Genomic DNA, 27,312 nt, shown 5'->3' with positions numbered 1-27,312 from the left:
TCCATTTCTCGTAAAAAACAAAAATCTGTCAATACAAACCTCCACTCTGTGGAGGCCCATATGATCCTATCAGGATCGGACATGGTCGAAAAAAAAAAAATAGTTTGGTTTAGGCAGGGCTTCATGAATTTAAATAAATGAACCAACAATATGTGTAATATGTATTCTTAATCCAACGAAATCAAATAAGTATGAATGAAAAAGTGAGCATAATTTTGTCGTATCGCCCAAAGTATACCAAAACTATTATTATTGATTGACCGATGAAATTGATTTTTAAAAATTAACCAACACAATTTGTAAATTGTAGTCTTAGTTCAATAGAAACAAATACGTATGACTAACAAAGTTTAATATGTACTTTTTATGGAAGATCTTAACAGCCTACCTCCATCCTTCGCTACTGATATTTATTTATGTGATTGAATGCCATAGAAATAATTTTTTTAAATTATCTGATTATTAATATTATTTTATACAAAGCTACAGCCATAGACAATAATATTATACGCAAAGATTTTAGGCGGACGTCATCATTTTGCATATATTGCGATAGACGTGCTGAGGTCACGTGACATAAAGTCAACACAAAAAAAAACATCAGCATTCCTAGTGAATAATCTGATAAATACGTTAGACAGATGGGACGCTGTGGCATATTATTTGTATTTATTTTTAATACATTCCTACATATACGACAGATGTCAGTGGCCAGAAAATAAGCAACTTAAGATTCGTAGATGATACCACACTAATCGCTGCTGATGAAAGAGAACTCACAGAGCTGCTACACCGGGTAGAGGAAGAGAGTCGCAAATACGGCCTCCTTATTAATAGGAATAAGACCAAATTAATGGTTGTTGATCGGGCCAACCTTCTGCCAACACCAAATACACTCCAAAACCTCGAAAAAGTCGACGAGTTTGTATATCTGGGATCGACTATCAGTGGAAAGGGCGGATGCGAAGCGGAAATAAGAAGGCGCACACAGATTGCAAAAAATGCGATGACACGCCTTACCACTATATGGAAGGATCGGGGAATTTCGATTGCCACAAAAATGATGCTTGTGCAAACATTAGTGTTCTCGATATTTCTATACGGAGTCGAGTCGTGGACCCTGAAGGCAAGAGAACGGAAGGCAATTGATGCCTTTGAGATGTGGTGTTGGCGCCGAATGCTTCGCATTTCTTGGATGGAGCACAGGACGAACCAGTCAATCATCCAGAGACTGAAGATAAAGGAACGGCTCTCGACGATATGTCTGAGAAGAATTCTGCAGTTTTTTGGACATATTGTCAGGCGCGGACCGGACAACCTGGAGAGACTGGTAGTTTTGGGTAGCCTCCAGGGAAGGCGAAGCAGAAGAAGAGCGTCTGCGGGATGGAGCGACCAAGTGAAAGAGCTGACTGGGGGCACCATCCATTCTGCCCTGAGAGAAGCGGAAGATCGAGAAGGATGGAAAGTCTTGGTCGCTCAAAGGATGGCGAAATTTAAATGTGGTCACGATCCTCAGCCATGAGTGCACGACCAAGAAGAAGTAATTAAAAATTATTTTTTTTTAAGAAGGTAGGCTTTAAATAATCGCCTAGTATGGAGTCTTCGCCACAGTATTGTCATGGAAGCAAAAATGCATATTTTTTTTATAAAATAATGTGGACAAAATTAATATTAAAAAAAATATATTCAAAAATTTATTACAGAAATATCTTACACAATAATTAGTCTTAATTAAGAATTATTATTACAAAAAACAATTACAATATTAAGCTAAAATACTTACATATTATAATAATTAAAAATAAATCAACAAGACTTAAGCTATTATTTGTATACCCAATATTTTTTGTTGAGTCTTCCTAATTTGTTATTGGATGGGTATATAACATTGATTTATACTTGGACAAATAAAAAAAAAAATTATGACCAAAATATAAATAAAACCCCTGATTTATTTCTTTTCAAACGAACTGACAATTATTTTTATATATTGTTTTTGGACCGTCACTGCCTTTGTCTTCAACTCTATTATTAAACATTTCGGGCTCGTTGCATTACGTCGCTGTAGGATTGGTTTGTCGAATAGACCAAATATTCAGGAGACGAAAAATAAATTTCATAATCCTATATTTAAATACATGGAGATATTTAAATTGTTATTTTTACAGCATACGAATGATGTATTCATTACTGTTACAAAGTAATTTACATAAAAGGATGGTTCTAGTCCATTTAGATACAAAAAAACATTCTGCATTAAAAGGTCGATTTCGACAAAAACAGATATTCGACAAACTAATCCTATAGCGACGATAAGCCATTCTCAAGAGATAATACGGGAAAGTGTACTCACTAAGTATATGAATGTGAATGCTGCTATAAGAAATGTTTCAATTTAGGATTGATCAGGTAAGATATAGAAGAAATCCTGGTAGGCTAACATAGGCTAGGTAATATACTAATGATTTTTTTTGTTAAATTGTTTTATTGCAAATTGTGAAACTGCTAAATACACAATATTCTTGGTGCCTTTTTATGGTGTGTTTATTACATTTATATCATTCACTGAGCCGCAAAATATTCGACAGTATGTTTCATACCATATCATATCAACACTATGTAATAAAAAGGGCATTATTTTTCAATGTTATATAATATCATTGTAGTCTTCAATTTTTATTAATAATTTTTTTATCATTAGAATTTATGTTTGTTATTAAATCTATTAAATCCAGCTGATGTTCGCTGTAGCTAATGTCAGTGAAGACAAGTAAACGAACCGCAGTGGCAACCAACGTTCCCTCTAATTTTTCTATTGTGTGTGCGGATCATCGACGCATCTGAGCAGTTGGGCCGCCACCCGGTGCGGTAACCCCCCCCCTCCCCAAGAACACAGATACAATTGTTCATTAAAACTTATATTTTAAGGTATTTATTAATTTCAGTGATTTTATAAAATAACACTAACAACGAAAAATAGTCTTGTAATTTATCCCATATCGATATTCGAAGTACAAAATTAGCATTTTTTGCACAGATACGTGTCGCTCGTATACCCGTACTTTCATCAACAATTAATGTATGAAACCGAGACTTCCGTAATTCGTCAAAAAATCTTTTTTAATGACTGCAATGCATTCGACAAATTCGAACTCATAATTATTTTTACTTCGCCAGTTTTCGGAAATATCTGTGTATTTAGATACGTGATTGTGAATATCTTGTACAGAAAGCATAGAAGCATTAATTTTTATAGCCGATAGTACATTATCAATTAACACTTTGACTAGATCGCAACCAGATTTTTTGCGTTAAGCGATCTCAATCCTATTCTTTCGTTCTTCGGGTGTTTCTGTCATTATTTTCAAAGGGTCCACCTCTTTTGAAATGTTTCAATTTCGTAACAGCATCTCGGTGTACTTTTTGACTTAAATGCCTTTTTAAAATATACAACCTCCATTCAATCCACTTCTTTCCAGACGTGAATTCTCCTTGTATATTTGCTGCGGAGCATATGATGCATTTAACACAATCATCTGTTTCCGAATAAACAAATATATCACCAATTCTTACTTTTTGTGAATGCATTGAAGATGCTATTTCTGTTTCGACGATTTCAGAGAGCCATTCCAATTTAAATTTATCGCAGGATTTCTTCTTATGATCGCATTTGAAATATCACATCGTATCCTTTTTGACATTTTTATGAGTCGAAGAATTGTGCATGTGATAGTTTAGTGCATCCGAGCAAAACTGAAATCTGGCAAAGGAAACTTTCTCTTACAATATTTTTGTGTGAGGACTGTGCGGGGGATGAAAACATGTGTGCGGACACATTTTGGTAGGTGTACGCGCACACCTTACAGGGAACATTGGTGACAACCCAAAAATACAACTTGAATATTGAATATTACGTGGTGTTACACATAGATTAAGTTACACGGTGGACTTTCCTTGATAACACACTACAACAGAGTCCACAGATGTGTCTAAATGTCACTTTTTTGTCTTCAGACTCAAAACAGATTTGAGTCCGATAATAAGGTTCACAAGTAAGTATTCAAAGAAGCACGACGATTGGTGAATGACAGGAATCGATATGTTTCACTTGAGGAGCACAAATAGGATTACGAAGTCTCCAGAGTTTTATTCCATTTCATACCCAAACTACACGAGTAGGCTTGGCGATTTGCCGCCTCCCACCGATCATCTGGTCACTCGCCAAGTCTTGAGTGAAATAAAAACTAGTATAGCCTGATCCAAATAAGACGTTTGTAGTGAAGGATTTCCTTGAAGGCGTTAAGTGCCGCTTCCGGCTGTCATGTTGATGTTTGCTTTTATATTAACACAGTCGAACTTGATTATTACGAGGAAGATGGGACCGACTGAATTTCCTGGTTATAAGCATTACTCATTTATTTTACACGCCACGTTATATTTAAGCATCTGCCTATGAAGTTGTGAGTTTCAAGTTCGAATCCCGGATATGGCAGTAGCGAAGGGTGGAGGTAAGCTGTTAAGATCCGCCATAAATAGAGCACATTAAATTTTGTTAGTCATATGTATTTGTTTTTATTGAACTAAGACTACAATTTACATACGGTGTTGGTTAGTTTTTAAAAATCAATTAAACCCTGTCTAAACCAAACCATAATAGTTTAGGTATGCTATAGACGATCCGACAAAAATAGTGCACAGTTTTTCATTCATACACATTTATTTTTGTTGAATTAAGAATACACATTACACACATTATTGGTTCATTTTTTTAAATTCATTAAGCCCTTTCTAACCAAGCTATAATAGATGGAAATTATTATTCTATCTATAAAATATCCAAAGTTATACATGATTTAATTGCGTAATTTTAGATATTTTATAGATAGTCGAGTATTTTTTGACCATTATCTATTGTGGCTTGGTTGCGCAGGGTTTAATTGAATTTTGAAAACTAACCAACACCGTCTGTAAATTGCAGTCTTATTTCAAGAAAAACAAATACCTACGTATGACTGACAAAGTTAAGTGTGCATTATTTATGGCGGATCTTAACAGCCTACCTCCACCCTTTGCCACTGGGAAATGGCAAATCTACAAGTTGTATTTCAATAGCTGTTTTGACTCAGAGCATGGACCTATTGTTTGAGTGAGTAGCTAACTATTTCTTGTAAAGAAATCTCTCAGTGAGGCAGCCAATATCTATTTCAGATTGTAGAGAAAATGAGAGATGTGACAACAGTTGTGTGTAATGCAGTGTTGCTATATTTTCAAAGTGGAATTATAGTACAGAGCCTCCAAAATTATAGTACATATTTCGGCAAACAAGTACGAGTTGAATTACCAATAGTTTACTGCATTATCAAAAAATTACATGTAAAGTAATTAACGTCACCTTTATTTTAGACAAAATTCAGATTTAAAGTAATTAATGTCTTTTTTGACAGAGACTATAATTAGAGTACGGTTGGCATCACTGGCGTAATGGCTATTTAAATTTGATGACTGCTCACGATGATCGGCTGGAGTTGGTGAGTCTGCAAGTCTGCTCGTGGAATAAGGGCATTATACTATTTCATTTATGTACACTGTCGGTGTCTGATTTGAACCTAATCGTCGGAATTAAATTCCAATGATTCATTTGCGAGAGACAACAGTGCCGACTGCGGTTGATATCAGTCCATCCCGGGTGGAAGAGGTTCATTCAACGCGGATACTGCGTCTGGCTCCCCGGATCCCATCACGTCGATATTGTTGGGCGCCATGGCAGTCTGCAATATAAAATAAACAAAAATCATAAACAACGCCACCGAGGTATATTTCGTATCTTGAAACGATAATAAAATATCCATACGTCATATTATCTTTATTTATAACTTAGTTTTGCAAGCTTTGAAAATATTTAAAATTTTGCATAAACATACGGTTACATAATTATTTACATCCCGCATTTTTAGGTATTTTTTCAGGAAATTTGTACGTGTGCAGTTCGCCGTATCACACTTCACCGTAAAATGTTGTATAGGAAATATATGATCACAATAATTATATTAAAGACCGTCCAACCTCTTTGAGTCGTACAGTACTGAGATAAAATTCATGTCTAAATAAAACACGGTTCTTATCGGTTTACAGGAAGCCAGCGGCAAACAAATTTTGAAAATAGCTGATATAATGGATTATTTGTTAGGTTAGGTTAGGTTTTTTCATTCATGAATTTTGCTAAAATCAGCTATGAAAATTGAATTATTGTTCATATTGAATCCAATAAAATTGTAAAATATATGGTCATCTCTTTCTGATAGAAAGCTCAAGGCGAACTGTGCCACTGTGGAATGTTTTACGTACAATTTACATGTAACCAAGTTGTTACACCTTAGTAACGTAAAGCTTTTTTTGTTATTGTTGAATATGTTTCGCGACCTACTCAATATGCCAATTGGCCAAATTTTGGGTCAAGTCTCGACCCCTACAATAAGCAACATCACGACCGTCAACGTATCATCAAAATATAAAAGCATTTCATCTTAATCTAACGCATATTGCAGAGATGAAACACATGCAGAATGCTGTCTCACTCGCACGTATAACTTGCGTTTATTTCAATGAAACCTTCATCAATAGCATAAAACTTATTCTCACCACCGGCGCAACGATTTCTTCAAGGATCTTGTGTATGCCTCGAGGTATTCCCGGCATATTCGGAGCAGCTTTGATCAGCGCCACCCTCAAATCATCGCAGCACTCCAGCGCCTGCTTGAACGCGTCTTCCGGCAACATAACTAAAACACTCAGAGACTGCGGCTTCAAGCGCTGACAGCATTTCAGGAAACCCTCCCATACAACTTTGTTCTCCCAGACCTGGATGCAGATAAAATAGAGTCGATTTAATTTACAATAATACTTGAGTTGGTATTTTTTTTTTAAGTTTTTAAATATTTAACATTCCTTCTTTCTCTCCTGTGAGCTTTTGACTTTGTGATATGATAAATATAAATCAAACCTCTGGATGCATACTTCAATTAATTTCTTTTATGGTGTTAACTGACAATTCTTGATGGAAATAGATTGTAATTTAACCTTTTCTACGCCTCACGTTATGACTATGGCAGTATCGGACTGGCCGCAGATTTTTAACGATATGTTGAATGTAGAGCGAAGCTCTAACTAAAATCACTGTAATACCATTAATTTGTGTCCAAGTATTTCATAAATATTCAAACAGGTGTCACTATGTTTAATTTTTTAGATTATGCAAATCAATCGACAGTGGCTAGTTACTAAACTAATTTAAGTTTAAAGTCGGACAAGATAACACGCAAAATTTGTATGTGCGGTCTGTCGATCACGGCCTCATAGAGCGAGAAAATCCGCTGAAGGCATATCGTTATATCAGAGAATAGGTATGTATTTTTAAATGAGCGGTCACATAACACAAAAAGTCGCAATTCAAACAAAAATACACAATTAGAATTTTTCCCCGAAACAAACATGGCATTCATAAACTACAAAAGAAGTTGTTTATTGTAATGAACACTGGTAGGTACCTACTGACTTCACAAACCTTGGTTTTTTTACAAGCAATTTCAACCATATGCATGGATACTTTTTCAATGTTGTCGGCGAAAACACCAAAGGTAGGTACTTAGACACTTAACTAGTGTCATAAACGTAATCCGACCCCGGCGCCATCCTGTCCTGTCGGATTTTATTGCTTAGGGTCGAAATGTTTTTAAACAATCAACACATTAACAGTTTTAAGAAAAATTTTGACGATATTTTAGCTCGGTATATCCGATAAGGAGCTCGTTATAAAAGTGAATAAATGTATGGAGAAAATCATAAACTAAAATGTCAACGAATGTTTCCTCATTACATCCGCGATCTTGCTATATCCGTGATCGTAATAACTGAGTGTGACAGTATGTTATTTTCCATTTTACTTGTTTTATACATCATAACTCTACTTCTAAAGGTTCGTAAAAAAACTACTGCATTACCCGTCTAGTTATCAGAGACTTGAGGATATGGATCACCAAGGGTGTGAGCCTTGCTGGGTGAAGAGTCAAAGCTTGAAGAACTGATCTCATCAGGAGGACCGGAAGCTGAGGTTGCTCCACGAGGTCATGGAGAACAGTCGACAGTACCTGGTTCAATTAATAATTATACAACATTAATTAGAATCAATAAATATAAATAGTTTAAATCAGAGCTGTTGATGGAAACAGAACAAAACCGAGAACCCCACAAAAATATTGGGTTTCAAACCGTTCTGCTTTTGAAGCTCAGTATACAGGTGGCACATAACATATTAATAAATAGAATTCCGATAGGCTATTCCCCAATACACTACATTTTGATGCAGGGTTTTGAATGTGTGAGTGTCCTACGAAAATGAAAACACACATTATAGACGTGCAATCAAGACCTGAACAAAAATGAAACATAAGTGCGAGTGAGTAAGCATTCGGCGCGCTTATATCTCCGCTCTATGCATTAGAGTAATATAGAATTCCTTCGGCTGAATTTTAAAAATATGAAAACGTCGCCAGAAAAAATTGATTTGGATCAGCCAAATACATGCATTTAAAAACTGCGAGCATGTGTTGCTGAAATTGATTGTTTTTGTGTTAAATATAAGGTTAGTGGTAATTATTTTTAGTTATTTTAGTAGAACATATCGTCATTGTTCTGGCAGAAGACACTAATTCGAAAAAATGACATATTGAGTTAGTTACACCAAAATATTCCTTATTTCAAACGTTACCGTCTGGAAACCTTCTTAATAAATAAACAGTCTTTATTTTAAAGTCATCCTTTTTACGATCACTTAATAAACTCACATGATAGACCATTATTTCAAACATTTTAACAACTTCAAAATCAAATTACTCAAAACTAGTATTCTCCAGTTAGTGTGTTCTGCCAGAACAGAGACGATATGGTCAAGTATGTTGTGTTTAAATTTGGTGGTCGTACTGAGAAGCAACACGATGGTATAGCGTTTCATAGTTAAGTTGATAATAATAAAATCGTTGTTCTACTGTGCGTTATACGCTATAAACGCGGCTAAAAATAGGCCCTCTCTATACATATATCATTACTCTGAGCGTGCAATAGTGTGTGTTGCAACCTTCAAACACACCAATATTGAATGTGTGTCAGCGCATAAACCGAGAGCAGTTGTCAGAATGAAGGACAAGCGTATTCTTTACACGTGTTTAAGTTTATCCCATATTCTTCCACACTCAACATCAGTTGCCTGTTATTCCACACCCGTTAGGTATTTCAGTTCCCATTATTGCTGAGTTCCCTTGCAGGTGGTTTGAGCCTTTGCAAGACACCATGACTCACTACCGTAAACCAGTACTATCAGAATGCAAGTGTTGACCATGTGGCGTTTGGTTTACACTGAGTACAGCTGTGTGTACAAGACATTCCACAGTGAATGGAATTTTGCTTAAAATTCGGAAAACGAGCTATCTTTGTGAAGTTTCATCTCCCATGATGTGCAGCTTAAGGTATGTGTTCTGCCCGTCGCTAATCAGGGGAAATATAGATCGATTTATTTTTAGTAATATGTATGTGTTGCTCACTGACCTCATAAGAATAAGCATGTCTTTCGGCAAAGCATAACGAGGTGGCTTTTACAATGAATTTCAACTCCACTTTGGCTGGATCAATCAGATGGAGAGCCACCAGTAGTTCCGCTGGTGACACTGTAAAGAAAAGAAAATATATTCAAATTAATTCCTTGCTTTACAGCTGAGATACGTTCATGGGTAGATAGCAATAAAGCAATAAGGCCATCCTCTCACGTGAATACTCAAAAAAGACGAGATTGAAACTCCAGTATCTAGCTAATGTATTTCAATGGGGGCTCGCTGACGGCAAGACTGGAATCTCACAGTTTCAAAATCGCGACATGCTAAACTCCCAGTCTCTCAGTTGCCAGTCACCCATTAAACAGTGGTACCAATATCAGTAGATTCGATGAAAAATCATATTTTCTTACCAAAATTGGTAGCACTGAACAAGAAATAACAAGCCAAGACGTCAAAAGTTAAAGATGAGCGAACCGATTTTTAATTTAAAATATGTGGCAGATGTTGAGAAATACTCCTGCCTGTATAATTACAGGTTGCCAGAATATTCCAGTAAAGATATTACGGAAAAAGCTTAGAATGAAGTAGGAAATACAATGTGTTTGACAGTTTGAGGTTATGAGATTATTAGGTTTCAGTAGCGCCGTGTGCGAAGCATCAGTCACGGGTTAGTTTATAAGTTCCATCAGCAACCAGTTTGTCGGATTTTAGTTTCTGCGTGAGAGGAAGGCCGTATAACGAATACAATTTCCATAGTGAGATCCCCGGGGTTCCAGCGGCTAGCTCAGGAGTCCATCGAACCCCGGATTCACAAAAAAAAAAAAAATTCAAACGGTTGGAGTATAAATAAAACACGGTCTTTCGTGCTCGTAACGTGGTCTTCTTATATTTTCTTAATTTTTAGTTTTACAAATTATATTTGGGATTTTTTTTTTACAGTTGTAGTCGTCAGGTCCATACCTATCGGAAAGGGGACGCTTACTAACATCCTTTTTTCTTTCTTTTTAAATTCCTCGTACCGACGCCATCCAGCAAAAAAAGGACTCTCGTGATTGGCCAAATTTTATCGCGTGATCTTTGATTCGGCGAATCACGAGCCTGACCCTGGCGCCGGCGCGCGAGGATTTCACGCACAATGCGCGGCAAAATTTATTATATTTAAATCCTTATATTTAGTCTTAAAATTATCTCTTTCATCCATCATCATTTTTACTTTTTAAATTAAAAAGAAATACTTACGTGGTTGAGCAAGGAATCAGATTAGATGTTTTATGAAGCCGTTTCTAGAGGTCAGGGTTACGTTTCGACTTAAGCTACTAAATGATTATTTTACACCGGGAGAAGCCCGCCTGTAACAGGGGTGTATCAATAGGATCAGTTAAAAACTCCAAAAATAGGAGAAATCATTCAACTTACAATCGATGAAATACGGTACATTGCGTGAAAATTTCGATGAGAACGGTTTTAAAAATAGAAATATTGTTACCAGGTAATGAATACTGTTCTTCCGGTGGCGTTTGACTTCCCAGCATCTTGCTAAACACCTCTCGGACAACCACTGGATTCAGTTTTATCAATTTTGGTAAGGCTGCCAACACCTAGAGGAAAAAAATAATTAGATTATTGTATTATTTACGTAATAAACAATGTTAAAAGCCATTTATGAGCAAAATCTGTTCAAAAAATTGCACACACTTCTCTCAACCATGTCCGGAATTTGTACATAATATGCAGTTCATCGTTCACACTTCACTGTGAAATGTTGTATCGGAAATCCATATATTTATCTGGGATTCATCACCATGCCGCAACCGCCGAATGACCTCTTCGGAATCGACAACGGGTGACCAGAGGATGTCAGGATATGGACTGAAGACCTGTACAAAGTTTACTTGCAGCTCTACCTCGCGCTTTTGTCTGTTGATGAAAGTAAGCTGATGCGTGTCCGGAAACTTGTACGGAAATGTTGTATCGGAAATATATGGCCGTATATTAAAGACCGTCCTCTTTGGGTCGTATCGTACTGAGACAAAATTCATGGCTAAATTAAACACGGTTCTTATCGGTTTACAGGAAGCCACAACAAATAAATTTTCAAAATAGCCAATATACTGGATTATTTGTTAGATTAGGTTAGGTTTTCATTCTTAAATTCATGAATTTTGCCAAAATCAGAGATGACCGTATAGTATATGGTCATCTCTTTCCGATAAGAAAGCTCACGGCGAACTGCTACGGTGAAATGTAATACGTACAATTTACATGTAACCTCTCTCAACAGTTCTGTCATTGTTGGAAGCATTTCAGAAACACCTCGGGAATGGGGTACAGTCGGAGTTCTCGTGACTCAAATTTTGATCCTTTCAGCAGCAGTTTTAGCTTGGAGAAAAGCCAAAATCACAAGGAATCATGTCAGGAGAGTAGGGAGCCTAACAAGTCACATAAGCGGTGTGTTTGACCGAGAAAGTGAAAGACCCGCTGCTCACAGATGGAGTCGTTTAGGCCGCGTGGCATTATGAAGGCGATAGAGGATCTCCAGGTAATCGCTATAATAATGTTTTCATCATGTCCTGCGTACTCCAAATGTACAAGCCGAGGGGAGTCTAAAGAAAACGTTCAACATCACTTTCACACTGCTGCAAATCAGCTGTGCTTTTCGTTTTTTTTAACACCATCTTCATGGCCAAATCCTGAGTCAAAACGGAATGTACTAAATCAGTGCTTATTTCTACCTAATCTGCAAGTTCTCAAATGGTGACACGACGGTCTTGTACAACCAAAGTACGCACATAATCAGTTCGGCTTCTTGAAGACCTACCAGAATGTGAATGATTTCCGCTTGGATATTGCTAACCTTGATCAGATACTACTGCCCATGCTCATTCACAGTAGAGGTGAGTTGGAAATACTGTCACTAGTTTGTGTACTCAAGTTTCGGATGAAACTACCCATACTCAGTATTGTGTGGCCCAATAAACTTATTCAAAAAAACTTGTGATGATATCATCGCGAGTCGCTGTTCTGTGCATTCGCCAGTTGGTAGACTTTCAACACTATTGACATTAAATGCGCGCGAACGAGATAGCACTTGAATATATGTATACTTATTTTAATTTAATAGTCTATTGCATTCGAATGTATGAATAATAGGTCATAAATTTTATGTCGCAGCACAGTGGTGAGATGACGCACAGGCTTAGGCTTGTTATATGACCACTCAAAACATGTTTAAAATTTTAAAAAAAATCACTGTTATTCATTTTTGTTAACTAGAATATTGTAACCTGACAGAAAAACAACAAAAAAATGTGTTTAAAATCTTATAATAAATGGGACTTTTCGACAAGCAGAGATCAGCGTATTTTTAGCGATTCTATTGAAGCCGATACACAGTCTGAGTTCCCTGAGCCGATATGTATTTCAAATACTAATAAGGAGTTGGTTTTAGTTTCAGTTGAATATGAAACTTTTGTCGCATACGCACGGCAAACGCTCTATATAGTATTCCAAATACTAGTAAGTATTTTGGAACAAGTTTCTAGTATAGTGTTTTTTATACTGGTAGTAAGTATACTTAGTCTTCAAAATCGACCAGTTTTCCCATCTCTAGTTCACAGGCAGACACTATTTGAAGGTAATAAAAACTTCACGCATGTGCATTAAAGTACCCTCCACCTTCCCAACATAACAAAACCTCCCGTGCTGCATTTGTTTCCGTGGGAAAAACATCAGATATTCTTTGAACAGCCCCGTAAAATATTATAAATTAAATCATGACGGTTTTTAGAAATGATAATTAATCTTACTTCTGCCTTGGTTAGTCCATTTATCACAGGAATGAGGAATCGGACGTCGGACACCCGTTTGGCATACAGCTCTCGAACCCTGGACACCAATTCTCGGGTCGGTGCAACTAAAATCACAACATAACAGAAAAAATGTTATTGTCAATTCCCGATGGATAAACATTACAGTAAAACCTTGTTAGTAAGAACACTGATAATTCTAAATTCGCCATAATTGGAAATTTTATTTACATATAAAATTATACCTTTAATTCGAAATGATTAATAAAGTACATTATTTCATGAACCAGTTATTGAAAATTGTGACAGACTTTTCTGTAAATTACTTATTTTAAGAAGGTAACAAAAATAATCCTGACATTTTATGACCCAATTCGGTAGGCACATCTATGATTGGAAACAAAATTAATGAAAATCAAAATTTTTATTTTTTTTCAAAATTTTAATATTTTTCCCCCATATATTTCATAATTCGTAATTCGAATTTTTTTTCGATTTTCGGTCCCATGGAATTCGTATTAACGAGGTATTACTGTACATTTATTAATTAAAATATGATAAAATATATGGGTACGCAGGACATAATTCAATAACGATTATAACCTGTTCTGTTCGCGTAAGGACTATTGCCCTTCCTTTATCAAGGCTGTACATACACTAACTGCAAGCAAAATTATCCGGCAAAGAAAACATACATCAGTAAAAATAAACAATTTTATAGAACTTCTTAAATCTTGATTTTCCGTTCACTAATTTGACACTTCTTGTGGTTTTCTATGCTTCTATGCTTCCACTTAATATAACAAAAATATATGTATCAAACATCCTAGCATTATTGTCTAACAAGAACTACTTGTCTAAATGTTAAAACTGTGAACTAACAAGCCCCTCCTGCTTAGTTAATCGCATTTGGACTACAGCGACTTCCGGTTATCGCCTAGGCCCTAGATCTTCTTATCGGACGGTACATAATATTGATACATATTGACTTACTTTTCTCAGTTAGGATATGAATGACTCTTGTAACAAGAGTTTCAGCTCCTTTGGGGCATTCTTCGACGAGGGACAGCAGGGCGGGGCAGTCAGGGCCTAGCTTCCTGACAGGGCCCTCAATCAAGCGCAGCGCACATCGTTTCCCTTCCGCTCCTGCACCAGCGTACGCTCGCCAAAGTTCACTAATAAGCTCTGAAATCAAATAATCAAGAGTTTCTTTATTATTGGTTTGGTATTCGCGAAAGGCATTGAAAGGCTACCATGTCTAACGATTAAAATAACTGCAAGACGTTTCACATTGTAGATTCATTTATAGCAAACTTTTATTGCCTGCATCTGTCAAAATACCTACAAGCATTTCAATACAATTTTAGATTCACTGAGTGAATTCTTTCAATTACGTATTCAATATACAGACAATAATTACGTGGCTATTGTCGCAATCATCTCTGAAACTTGCATTTTTTATGAATGCAAGCAATACCATATGAATGCAATACCATTATTTTAATACGAAACATCTTTGAATTATATCACAACTAAAACATTCACATCACAGAGCTGTTAGAACCCCCACTTTTTCAAAGGTTCAGTTCCAGGTTCTGTTTAAAGGTCAGATTTCATCAAATCAAATATTGGATCCCCAGTTCCGGGGCTCGGTTCCGATTCATTAAAAAAATAATAACCTTGCCTAATTACTTACTTATAGTGTACGTACCTAATTATGGGTTATATTTACAGAACGGATTAATAAATAGAATTCAGATAGGCTATACCCCAATACACCACATTTTGAAGCAGGGTTTTGAATGTGTGAGTGTTCTACGAAAATGGAACACATTATAAACGTGCATTAGTGTGTGTTGCAACCTTCAAATGCACCCATGTCAGTGTCAGTGCATAAACCGAAAGCAGTTGTCAAAACGAAGGACAAGTTTAGAATGACATATTCTTGACACGTGTTTAAGTTTATCCCATATTCTTCCACACTCGTGATCGGTTGCCTGTTACTCAACACCCGTTAGGTAATTCAGATCCCATTAATTCTGTGTTCCCTGGTTATATTCTTACAATATACCATTATCAAGTAGAGCATACGGACACCACAATTTGTAGGAATCCAATCACATTATTAAAAAATTGTGAATCAGTACATGGTGAATGTACCTATTATGAATTATATTATAGAAATTTACATTTTTTTTTTAATAACTGGCTCCGGCATCAGTGAACAATGGTCAAAAATTAAGAAATAATGGAACCTTTGGAATTCTGAAATTTTTATTGAGTTACGGATCGGTGCTTTCAAGATTCGGAATTAAATGTTCCACGGTTCCGATTTCAAAATAATTATGGGATTCTCAGGGTTCGGTTCAGGTTCCATTTTCAGCTCTGATTACAATACAAATATCGGCGTAGTGTAATTCCCTTTCAAAGGTCTGACCGCATCAATTATTGCATATAGACTGCCAATAAAATACACCTGTAAATACAAACTGTCGTTATACAAAAAAATAATCATAATGTCATATGCCTGAAACGTCAACTGCTTTCTCTAGCGCAGTGCAAGTCGATTGAATACATCCTTTTATGTGATCATCAGCTCGGTTACATGTAAATTGTACGTAAAACATTTCACCGTAGCACAGTTCGCTTTGAGCTTTCTATCGGAAAGAGATGACTGTATACTATACGGTCTCTAATTTTATTAGATTTAACCTGATCTGTGCCGGAAGGTTTTGTATGGCGGCACGTGAGAGGCCGTGAATTTTTAACAAAAATAAACCTTATTATATTATTTTTTTTGAATATATTGAAAGTTTATCATAAACACTTACCAATCATATGCTAAATGTCTCATTATTGGACCAGTATTCTCAGTATTTTAAATTATTCAAAACAAACGCCTGAGACTGGCATTCTGTCTTCAAAGACAGGCGAATAAGTTCGCTTTTTTTGTATGACCGGCACTGTACGCCCGGCCATATCAGCGAACTAGTTCGCTTTGGCAGAGAACCGGTTAAGAAGATTAATTCAAATTTCATAGCTGATTTTGGCAAATTTCATGAATTCAAGAATGAAAACCTAACCTAACAAATAATCCAGTATATCGGATATTTTCAAAATTTGTTTGCTGCTGGCTTCTAACCGACAAGAACCGTGTTTTATTTAGACATGAATTTTATGTCAGTACTATACGACCCAAAGAGGTTGGACAGTCTTTAATATAGGCCATATATTTCCGATACAACATTTCACAGTGAAGTGTAATACGGAAATCTGCATACGTACAAGTTTCCGAACATGCATCAGCTTACCTTCATTGACAGACAAAAGCGCGAGGTAGAGCTGCAGGCAAACTTTGTACAAGTCTTCAGTCCATATCCTGATGTCCTCCGGTCGTCCGTTCTCGATTCCGAAGAGGTCATTCGGCGGCTGCGGCAGAGCGATGAATCCCAGATAAAGCATGGCGTGCTTCTCAATTGCCTTCTTCAGAGATTCGTTCTTGTGGTCGTACAACTGGAGGACTTGTTCAACGGCCGCCTCACGCATTTCTGTATTTTCGTGAACTGGCAACAAAAACAATATTGATTTATTTTGTCTATGGATAATCGAGCATGTCACCAGCAACATGTTACCTCTACAGCAATTACTGACGAATACTGCCTATTGGACAGAGGTAAACGATTATAACAAATAAATTAATAACACAATAATAATATACCTGTGCTAATATCAGTGGTGAAGAGTGGAGGTAGGCTGTTAAGATCCGCCATAAATAATGCACACTAAACTTAGTCTGTCATACGTATTTGTTGTCATTGAACTAAGACTACAATAATTTATACATAGATGGTGTTGACTAGTTTTTAAAATTCAATTAAACCCTGCGAAAACCAAGCCATAATAGATAATAGTCAAAAAATACTCGTCTATCTATAAAATATCTAAAATTATGTATGATTTAATGGCAATAATATTTTTTATCTATTATAGTTTGGTTAGGCAGGGTTTAATGAAATTAGAAAAATGAACCAACAATAAATGTGTACCTAATAATTATGTATTCTTAATCCAATGAAAACAAGTATGAATGAAAAAGTGTGCACAATTTTATCATATAGCCCAAAGTATACCAAAACTATTGTGGTTTGGTTGAGGCAGGGTTTAATTAATTTTTAAAAACTAATCAACACCTCTATCCTTCGCTACCGGCAACACGTGGCAATTTGTTTTCTCTGAAATATGGAACTATCGAAAGATACTTTTTATTACCTATGCTTTGTTTGCACAGATCGGTCGGCGCTCAATCTCGCCTGACCCGTTCAGTTGCGTTGCTTTGTTTGCACAGGCCGCTCAGGCTTGCCTCGCATCTCGTATCACGAATTTTTATAAGTGGCAACAAAAATGCCCCCTATGTAGAAAACTAGAACTCTAGCTGAGAAACTTAAAATAATTCAAGACGTCGTAAAATTATTTTTTTATATATCCCGCATTTATTGTTTTTTTAGGGTCCCTTGAAAACCGTAGAATCGGCGTTTCACTGTATACCTATTCATCAACAGTAATGCTGTATCTCCCATCAACAAAGTCCCGTAAGTATAAAAAACCAAATGCACACTATTCTTTTCGATTACACACCATTCACCTCCATCCAACAGACACTCGTTACCACTGACTGCCGATTATGACTATCCAAAAAACTCAACAAACAAAAATATAAAATAGATAATAACTCACTCGTCAGAGGCAATATCACAGAAATGTATTTGGTAGCCTTCGGGGGCTGGAAAAATATTAAATCCTTCAGCAAATTCAACCCCAGCATAGTCTTATCACTCTCGGAGCACATGTGCTTCAAAAAGACGATAGCGTCTTCGGTAACGACGGGCGCCTCGAGATACACCCGCCTTAACAGCTTCTCGCGTATAACCTCTTGCGATGGGTCGTTCAATTCGGATATATTGGTAACAAGAGCACACATCAGATTATTATAATTGTTACCGAACCGTTCTTGCATTTTCGGCGTATTGGATCCAACAATCGACCGATTAAACCCTTGAACGAAGCTGTATTCTTCAAACAACCACGACAACGCGAGATCAATCTGTTTCGGTATGTCATCCATTATGTACGTCAATATAGTCTCTCTGATTTGTGACCCGCACGACACGGCGAATATCGTCAGCATCTTTTCTCTCACACCAAGAATACCGCCTTCAAGCGACGATCGTTCCGCTTTTAATATCCGTTCCACGGCGCCAGTCATCAGCCGTTCTTTTACATCTTTCGGTAAAGGTTTTGTTACTTCCTGCAATTTAATCGTAGTGAGACGTTGCTTCAATTTAGGCACTGTAGGAGTCGGTGGACAAATCAACTTCTCTCGATTAATGTTCTTCATGATTTCTTTTTCTCTCGCCGCCTCTATTTCAGCACTGGTATTCTTCGTATCCTCCATTAATTTATTAACGGCAATATCGATCTTCCGATTTGACTCCAATTTAGCAAGAGCGCTCTTCAAATTCGCCTTTTCTTCTTCTGCTTTTGGTTCAGGTGCGGTAAATGTTGATTTAATTTCAGGCTCTGCAGGTTTAATCAGCGTAAATAATAACTTGGCAAGAATCGGAGTCTGGAGTATCACCCCACTTTTTGAGATATGTTCGTAGAGCGTAGTAAAATCAGATGGCATTTCTTCGGGTAAATACTCCATAGTTGCTGTGACGAGCTTAATAACCAACTCAATATTCTGCAGACTGTCTTGTATGACTTTCTCCGTTAATGTACTCAACTGATTATCAGGAACTGCCACATCTTCAATCATAGATTCCGGATAACTGGAAGCGTCACTTTTATTACTGTCCTGACTGTTACTTTGCGGCGAATCAATCCTCGCTCTCTTTGCTAATCCTTCCCCGTTTTTCAAACTAGAAACGCGTTTATTTCGTTTTTCTCTAGGGATAACTTTAGATATCTCTTGCGATGACATTCCTAGGTCTGATAAAAGTTGCGCCAGATGCGGCAGCATGTCTGCAGACGCCGGATGCTTTACCAAGTTGAAGACTTGCAGCTTGAGGTGTTTTCTGACTGAATTTACTTGAGATTGCGTGAGGGTCGGCGGAAGAGTGGTGTGAAGTTCAGTTAACGCTTGAATGACCTGCGGCATGTAAGATGAGCGAGCTTTCGCCACCTGGCACAGTGCAGTCATGCAGGCCATCAGATTTACTCCGGATATGTGTTGCGAGTTGTGGAACTTCAACAGCAGATTGAAGATATGGCTGAAAATTTAAAAGAACATCTCATAACAAAAAAAGTGCTAGATAAAAGTAAATGATCATTTTCACACCAAAGCAGAACATACACGCTTCCACAGTCATAAGCCAGCCTATTTATAATGGAAATAAACAATTAAAGTTTATTACCACAAAAAAATCTGCAAATTCATTACATACAGCAAAATTTTGTACAATAAATGTCTGTTAAATAACAAGTCTAGTTGAAAATCTGGTAAAAGAGAATTTTCCAAAATAATGCTGACTTACTTGGATTCATCTTCCAAGGTGCTCCTACGTGCGAACCTCAGAGTGAGAGGAACGTCATCCAAAGAAAAGTCTCCCGGCTTTTTCTCGCTGTTTTCATCAGGATATGTCTGCAGCACGATTATTCCTTCGAGGAACTTTATAGAATTGGTTCTGATGCCTTCGTTTTCACTGTCCACCATATTAAGTATGCTCAACTGAAAAGAAAATTACAATTACAATTTATATCATGCCCCCCACATCCTGAAGCGGGCCCTCAGGCCTGGAGCTATGGCAGGTCCCCCTACCTATCGCTAAGGTTAATGATAGTGTGATTTGCTACAGTAGTGTTCCCCAAGTGGTTTCCACGGAACCCCAGGATTAAGGGTATTCCGTGTATTTTTAGCGATTATAAAATAAATCCAGTTGATTTAATGACTGGTCGGCATATTATGAGGCACTGATCGCAACTTCATTTTGTGGTAGCCAAGTAACATGCAACCCTTCGTCATATTGGATAAAAAGCCATTTTGTAAGTTAGGAAACACAGTTAAAATAATTATACAATAAAATTCTACTTGTGAATTATCATTTAATTGTGCCGATCATTATATCACATCAAATTACATCGGACAGTCCCATATTTTTAATGAATAATCATTAAGGAAAATGGCGACTTCTTTTGCTATAAGAGCAAATTTGTCATTTTTCTCACTTAACTGGTTGACCCGCAGCGCCGGGCCCCCTCTAAGCCCGGGCCCCCAGGCTAGAGCCCTGTCAGCCCCCCCCCCCCCCTTTGTGGGGGCCATGATTTGTATATTTCTTAAACTGTCGTACACGTACCTCAACATAAACAGTGCACACCAAACTTTTATCAGTCATATTTATGTGGCTGTCATCGAATTCCTGTGACCCAGATCTCAATTATAATATTTTTTATTAAATAATCATTTTAACGTACAATATGATTTCATAATATTGAGTCAATGATACTCAGCGAGATGTCCAACTGTCGCACACTCAATGAGATAGCGTAATCATTTCAATATATTATTCAATAGTGCGCCGGTCAATAGATAGCGGCTCATAATTGATTGGACATGTCACTCGATTATGACTTCCCATTAACAACACATCGCACCGAATGATCATTATATTTATAATATTGTATCGATTGTACTCTTGCAATTACTGAAACAGTAAACAAACTCTCGCCTCCTTCAGCAGCATGAACAACTTCTACCGACTTTCATCTGCAACACCTATCCACGGCCGAAGTGGAATACCCACATTTATTTGTTTTTATTGAATAATACATATTGCAGATAGTATTGGTTAGCCTGTCCGCTCATTGCATAAGGATTGTGGTAGCAGTAAAGTGGAGTGTGTGTTTCAAACAATAATAGTAGGGATAGGCTGTAGAGATCCGGCAAAAATAGTGCACACCGTCAAGTCAGATTGAAGAATTGTTTCATCACTAAGACTTCGGCCACATAGGTAAGTGCTATGCTTGTCTACTAAAAACACTACTGCCACATTGCACGCTACGTGCTTAGGTACATATTCATTTGACATTTGGGAGCGCTCAAGTCAATAATGATATGTCACTCTCAAAACTAACCAGAAAGCTACTTCCCCCAGAGAATTTATGTTTAAAATTTCGAAAGTCTTAAATTCGAACTTGTTGGGTGCATAATGACAATTCATCTCACGCGTCATTATTCATAACCTCAAAATATACGGTGTTTGACGTTTGTCATACTGAAGAAACATCCGCCATCTTGCAAAATCACTAGGTGACACAATAAAAATAACCAACACGTTTGTTCGCCGCCGGGAGACTCACGAGGTGACTAATAATCACGTAGCGAGGCGCGAAGCGTGCAGTGTGGCCATTGCGATAGTATAGTATGCGTCCGTTCGCTAGGATATGTCACCTAACACGTAGCCACCAAGCAAGGCACCTGCCTATGTGGCCTTAGCAACAAATAAATCAAATTTACCATAATTTTATAGAGGATTTTATAGAGCTGCATGCAGTGTTACGGACTACATATAGCGGGGGTCGGGGCGTAGATTTATACCTGAAAATGCGGGGGGATTTGTAGTTCCTCAGATCACCGTTATGAGGTCTGTAGCCAAGATATAACGGTAAGGCCATACTGTATTGTATGTTAGATTTATTTAATATAAACATATATAGGTATTCCTTGACTTACGACTGACTCGCAAAATTCAGTGTAGAAATGTATTTCTGTCGTAAGTCGTTTAAATAAATCTGTTGTAATAATATACAGGAAAACCGTTCATCGCGACCCCGGCAATTGCGGGTTCGCTATATCGCTATCTTTTTTTTAAAATGGAAATTGTGGGAAGGGGAAATTATCCACCAAATTTAATTTTTAATGTGGATGAGACGGGACTCATAGAAGAGAAGACTGCTTCTGGATTTAAAGCATCCAACGATCGTCTAACTCTTCGTCTCTCAACCCATTGAAAAAACTGATGGAGGTGATAGAGATGCTATGCGAGTATGGTGGAAACAATTTAATATTATGAAATCTATCAGAAACAATGACGAAGCGTGGAATGAAGTCACCCAGTTGTGTATGAAGGGTGTTTGGAAAAGGTTGTTCAGTAGAATTGTTGAAGTTCACTGCAATTATGAAAATGATATTCAAAATTTCATCAAAGAGATTAGTCTTATAGCCATATCCGGAGGCATTGAAAGTGTTGATGTAGATATTCAGACTTTGTTAAAATCACATGGCGAACCCTTAACTGATGAAGAGCTGCAGGAATTGGACTGCCATACATCCCTAGAAAATGACGTCTCCGAACCTATTCCCGTTCGAAAGTTAAGTACATATTAAAAAAAAAAAGGCCCTTTCTCTTCACAATCAATGCATGGAGTTGTTAGAAGAGAACGACGAAGATTACGAGCAAGTGAGTGCTATAAAACGTGGCTGTTAAGCATTACTTGACAGTAATCGCAAATTTTGCACAATATGTAAATGTAGAGAGGCCAAACAACGGAATCCCCCCAGTTTATCGCAAAATTTCGCTTATCGCGACCGTGTCCAGAACGTATTCCCCGTGATGAACGGGGGGTTACCTGTATTCCAACATTTTTAAGAGAAATTTGAGTCTATTTGTGGTGTCAAAAACGGTACATTTAATGCCATATGCCAGATACATATTTTGCAAGTTAGATGCCTATTCAAAAATAGTACATCTGGCAAAGAAACAGTTAATAATTATTGACGTATGATGTAGTAATCTACCTTCAGTTCATTCAGTAGCTCCCATGTATTTTTCATCTCAGTAGTCGTTTCTTCAGAAGTACAGATCCACATGACGGCATTCTTATACACAATATTAGCAGCCTGGATGACTCGCTTCTGTACTGGAACTACTTCATCCAGGAGTAGCATCCGAAGCTGAGTTATCATGTTCGGAAGGAGATCGATCTGTAACTTGCTGAAATAAAAACAGGAACAATGAAATGATACAATACAAATTACTGAAATGTATGATGTTTAGAGTTTGGACTATAACAAGAGAAAACCTTATGAACTTTTGAGTATTAGAGCACTTGATGGCAATTCTACAATGTTTTAGAGAGGTAGCTACAGAAAATTTTTAACATACACCATCTTTGGCGATGTATATACCATATTATCAACATTAGACGTTTCGTATATACAACATAGGCATGCAATTTTTGTGTGTTCATCTTCTTCTTCTTTCGACCATGTCCGATCCTAATAAGATCATATGGGCCTCCACAGAGTGGAGGTTTGTATTGACAGATTTTGTTTTTACAAGAAATGAATGTCAGCCACTTGCTCAACCTATTAGGTTCATACTCTGACTCACACACAAATTGAAAAACAATTTGTGTACTTGCCAGACCCAGGATTCAAACCTGAGACCCATGACGCAATAGACCAACGCTTAAGCCACGCGGCGGCCATTGTGGGTGTTCATCTAAACATTCTAAATATTTATTGTCTATTTGACGGGGCCTGTCCTTTCACAGGAATTATAGAAGCGTTTAGGTTTCTGTGTACAAGTTGACGATGTGTCATGATCAAAATAATCAATGTATTTAATAATTTATAAATTAATACAAATTCAGGTAAATGTGCCGCAGATGCCCGCATGAGTTTTTATAACTTTCTTTTTAGACCAAACCCAACCAAACCCAACCTAATATAATCTTTTCTAATTCTTTGTGATAATGATGCATCGAAATGTATGGAAAGTTCAAATTTTAAATTAACTGGATCGAAAAGCATCTGCGCCGACAGAAAAAGGTATTTAATATAATTGTCTGCATGGAAAAAACTGTTTTCGTAAAAAAATAAAAATATGAAAGCTCATGCGGGCATCTGAGGCATATTTACCCAAATTCAAATTTCGGGGTTTATCTTATAAAATATCTAAAATTATCTTTGATTTAATCTAATTTTAGATAATATTTTACGTTTTTCTTAGGTCGTATTCTTATTCGTCCGGTGGTTCTTTCTCCGGTACAAATCTTGCAATCGATTTTTAACTAACTTCCCGACTAGTTAGACATTTGAAACTTTTAGAATATATCAGAACATGATGCCAATGCATTTTTTTAATACTTTTAGCCATCTTTAAGTAGAATTGAAGTAGATTTAGTTAATTCTGTTTTGTATGAAAAGTTATTTCGATACCATTATTGGTTGCTAGGGGGTCCTAGCAACTAAACTATTGAATAATATATACGTGCGTTACTATGGAAATCAATATGAAATGACATTTCATTATTCAGTATTTCTATCAAGTACAAATTTTTTTGATTGTTTAAGCTAGTCAAGTCAAGTTTATATGATTCATATATACTTAAATGAATATTTTTGACTATTGTCTAGTATGGCTTGGATTACGCAGGGTTTAATTGAATTTTAAAATCTAACAAACACTATCTGCAATTTGTAGTCTTAGTTCAATGAAAACAAATATGTTTGACTGACAAAGTTTAGTATGCACTATTTATATCGAATCTTAACAGGCTGCATCCACCCTTCGCCACTGATATTTATATACACATAGGTACTAATTACTAATTATGCCGCAGATGCCCGCATAAGGTTTTGTAACTTTTTTGGTACAAGTCGGTTATGGGGAAGCCAGGCGGGAACCGCGCTAATTGTCATAGCCGATTTTCGAAAAAATCACGATTTCAAGAATGAAAGCCTAACCTAACCTAAACTAACCCAACCTAACAAATAATCCAGTTTTTCAGCTATTTTCAAAATATGTTTGCCGCTGGCTTCCCCATTACCGACAAGTACCATTTTTGTTTATGAAAACAGTTTATTCCATGTATTTCATTTCGATCCAATAATCGTTGATTGAAAATTTGAAATTTTCATACATTTTGATGCACCATTATCACAAACATGAGGTAATATCTGGTTGGGGTAGGTTAGATTAGGTTAGGTTTGGTTTGGTCTAAAAAGAAAGTTATAAAAACTCATGCGGGCATCTGTGACACATTTACCATGTTTATTATCTTACGTATTCCAATAATCGTTGATTGAAAATTTGAAATTTTCATACATTTTGATGCACCATTATCACAAACATGAGGTAATATCTGGTTGGGGTAGGTTAGATTAGGTTAGGTTTGGTTTGATCTAAAAAGAAAGTTATAAAAACTCATGCAGGCATCTGTGACACATTTACCATGTTTATTATCTTACGTACCATACTTCTTCTATAAACCCAACGATAGCCTTCCGAACTTCCTGACTTCGATCGGTCACATTGGCGAGTATATCGTCGAGGTATTTGGGGAGAAGATGTGGCGCCTGGTGGATTATTGTCTCCTGAATCTTCTTCAACAGTGTCGTCTTGGCATTATTGTCCACAAATGCTATCTCGTTCAACCATGATGTTATCTGTAACAGGGTAAGGATATACAGTCGAACTCTTTATCACGATCACGGACATAGCGAGATCTCGGATGAGGAAACATTCGTTTACATTTTAGTTTATGATTTTCTCCATACATTTATTCACTAGATATAATGAGCTACATATCAGATATACCGAGCAAAAATATCATCAAATATTTTCTTAAAACTGTTAATGTGTCGATCGTTTAAAAACATTTTCGACCCTAAGCAATAAAATCCGACCGTAGACCGACGCCGCCGGGATCGGATTACGTTTATGACACATGTGTCTAAGTATCGCCGACAACACCGATGACGCATATGGTTGAATTTCATGTAAAAAATCCAAGCTGAAGTCAGTAGGTACCTACCAGCGTTCATTACAATAAACAACTTCTTTTGTAGTTTAGAATGCCATGCCTGTTTCGGGGAAAAATTCTAATTGTGTATTTTTGTTTGAATTGCGACTTTTTGTGTTATGTGACCGCTCATTTAAAATTACCTATTCTCTGATATAACGAGTAATGCTTATAATGAGCAAATTCAATCGGTCCTATCTTCCTCGTAATAACCAAGTTCGACTGTATAGTAATATTTACTACATAATATCCGCTTTATTTCTCGATCGAAACATACACGAAGGATTTCTAAACAGTTCAATTATATTTTAATCCCGCCATGAACAGATTACAACCATATTCAAAGGTTTGATTTCGTTCTAGATTTTAAAACGTGAAGTTATGTTTAACATCAATGAATTATCATAATAAAAGTGTTTTTCGAAGATAACTATCTTTAGGTGCCTGACAAATGGGTGAATGTTTAAAATTATAAGAGTTTTGTACTGTTTTTGGGTACAAAAAATGTAATGTCAAACTCCTAACCTGACTTTCCGCGCCAGTCGACTTATTACTGTCGAAAAACGAATCTGTAGCCATTATGGAAATGAAATAGTTATATTTAGGGATTGTTTAATAATCGCTGGCCATGCTTGTCGCAAGTATTTCGTATCCAGGATAAGTAACTTATTCTGGAGACATTTATCTTTATCTCTGTGATGAGCGGTTTGTAAATTTGTTTGCTTTGCGATTTTTTATATGGCAATATGGCGGTAAAACGTCATAGGAGTATAGCCAGATTAAATAAATAAGTTTTCCTTTACCTATAAAAATTTAATTTTCCAAAACCTACCTATAATAATATTATTATTATTCAATTTGCTCTTTCTCCTAACAGATCATGTATATTTTTTTATTAATATATATTTTATATGTCCTAAAAAAATAAATTCCTTAGGTCAGTGGGTACATATTCTATAACGCGGTGTTATGATAATCTTAGGTCAGTTTCAAACGGGACACCGGTGTCGCGCTCGATATATTAATATAGGAGGCCTTTGTATTATGTTTATGAACGCCCCAGAGCTAATATAAGTACCTAATTAATTGTAGGCTCGCCT

General features: G+C 36.6%; 1 protein-coding gene across 1 annotated transcript; it reads right to left on the bottom strand.

Annotated features, from left to right (window-relative positions):
• Positions 1-5,087: 5,087 nt before the first annotated feature.
• On the bottom strand, positions 5,088-26,952 carry Sym (symplekin scaffold protein). The gene is made up of 13 exons (XM_085948871.1): positions 26,738-26,952; positions 25,663-25,856; positions 23,202-23,397; positions 19,942-20,135; positions 18,143-19,677; positions 16,720-16,971; positions 14,402-14,593; positions 13,409-13,515; positions 11,089-11,200; positions 9,598-9,716; positions 7,998-8,144; positions 6,640-6,858; positions 5,088-5,768 (listed from the first exon to the last, which is right to left on the bottom strand). Exons 1-13 carry the CDS (start codon positions 26,789-26,791, stop codon positions 5,673-5,675), a joined length of 3,417 nt encoding a protein of 1,138 aa, XP_085804997.1. The 5' UTR covers positions 26,792-26,952; the 3' UTR covers positions 5,088-5,672.
• Between the last annotated feature and the right edge of the window lie 360 nt (positions 26,953-27,312).

Source organism: Rhyacophila brunnea, unplaced genomic scaffold (genome assembly GCF_057557595.1).
Source record: "Rhyacophila brunnea isolate RB1 unplaced genomic scaffold, BYU_Rbru_1.0 scaffold_21, whole genome shotgun sequence".
Classification (NCBI taxonomy): Eukaryota; Metazoa; Arthropoda; class Insecta; order Trichoptera; family Rhyacophilidae; genus Rhyacophila; species Rhyacophila brunnea.
This window is presented reverse-complemented; position numbering and strand designations above follow the sequence as displayed.

Bases quoted from the DNA above. Each gene is read 5' to 3' on its own strand.
- Sym (XM_085948871.1), bottom strand. From the start codon at position 26,791: ATGGCTACAGATTCGTTTTTCGACAGTAATAAGTCGACTGGCGCGGAA. The intron at 9,717-11,088 runs GTAACAATATTT...TTTTCTTTACAG, and splicing joins AGAACAGTATTCATTACCTG to TGTCACCAGCGGAACTACTG. The intron at 5,769-6,639 runs GTGAGAATAAGT...TTTATATTGCAG, and splicing joins AAGAAATCGTTGCGCCGGTG to ACTGCCATGGCGCCCAACAA.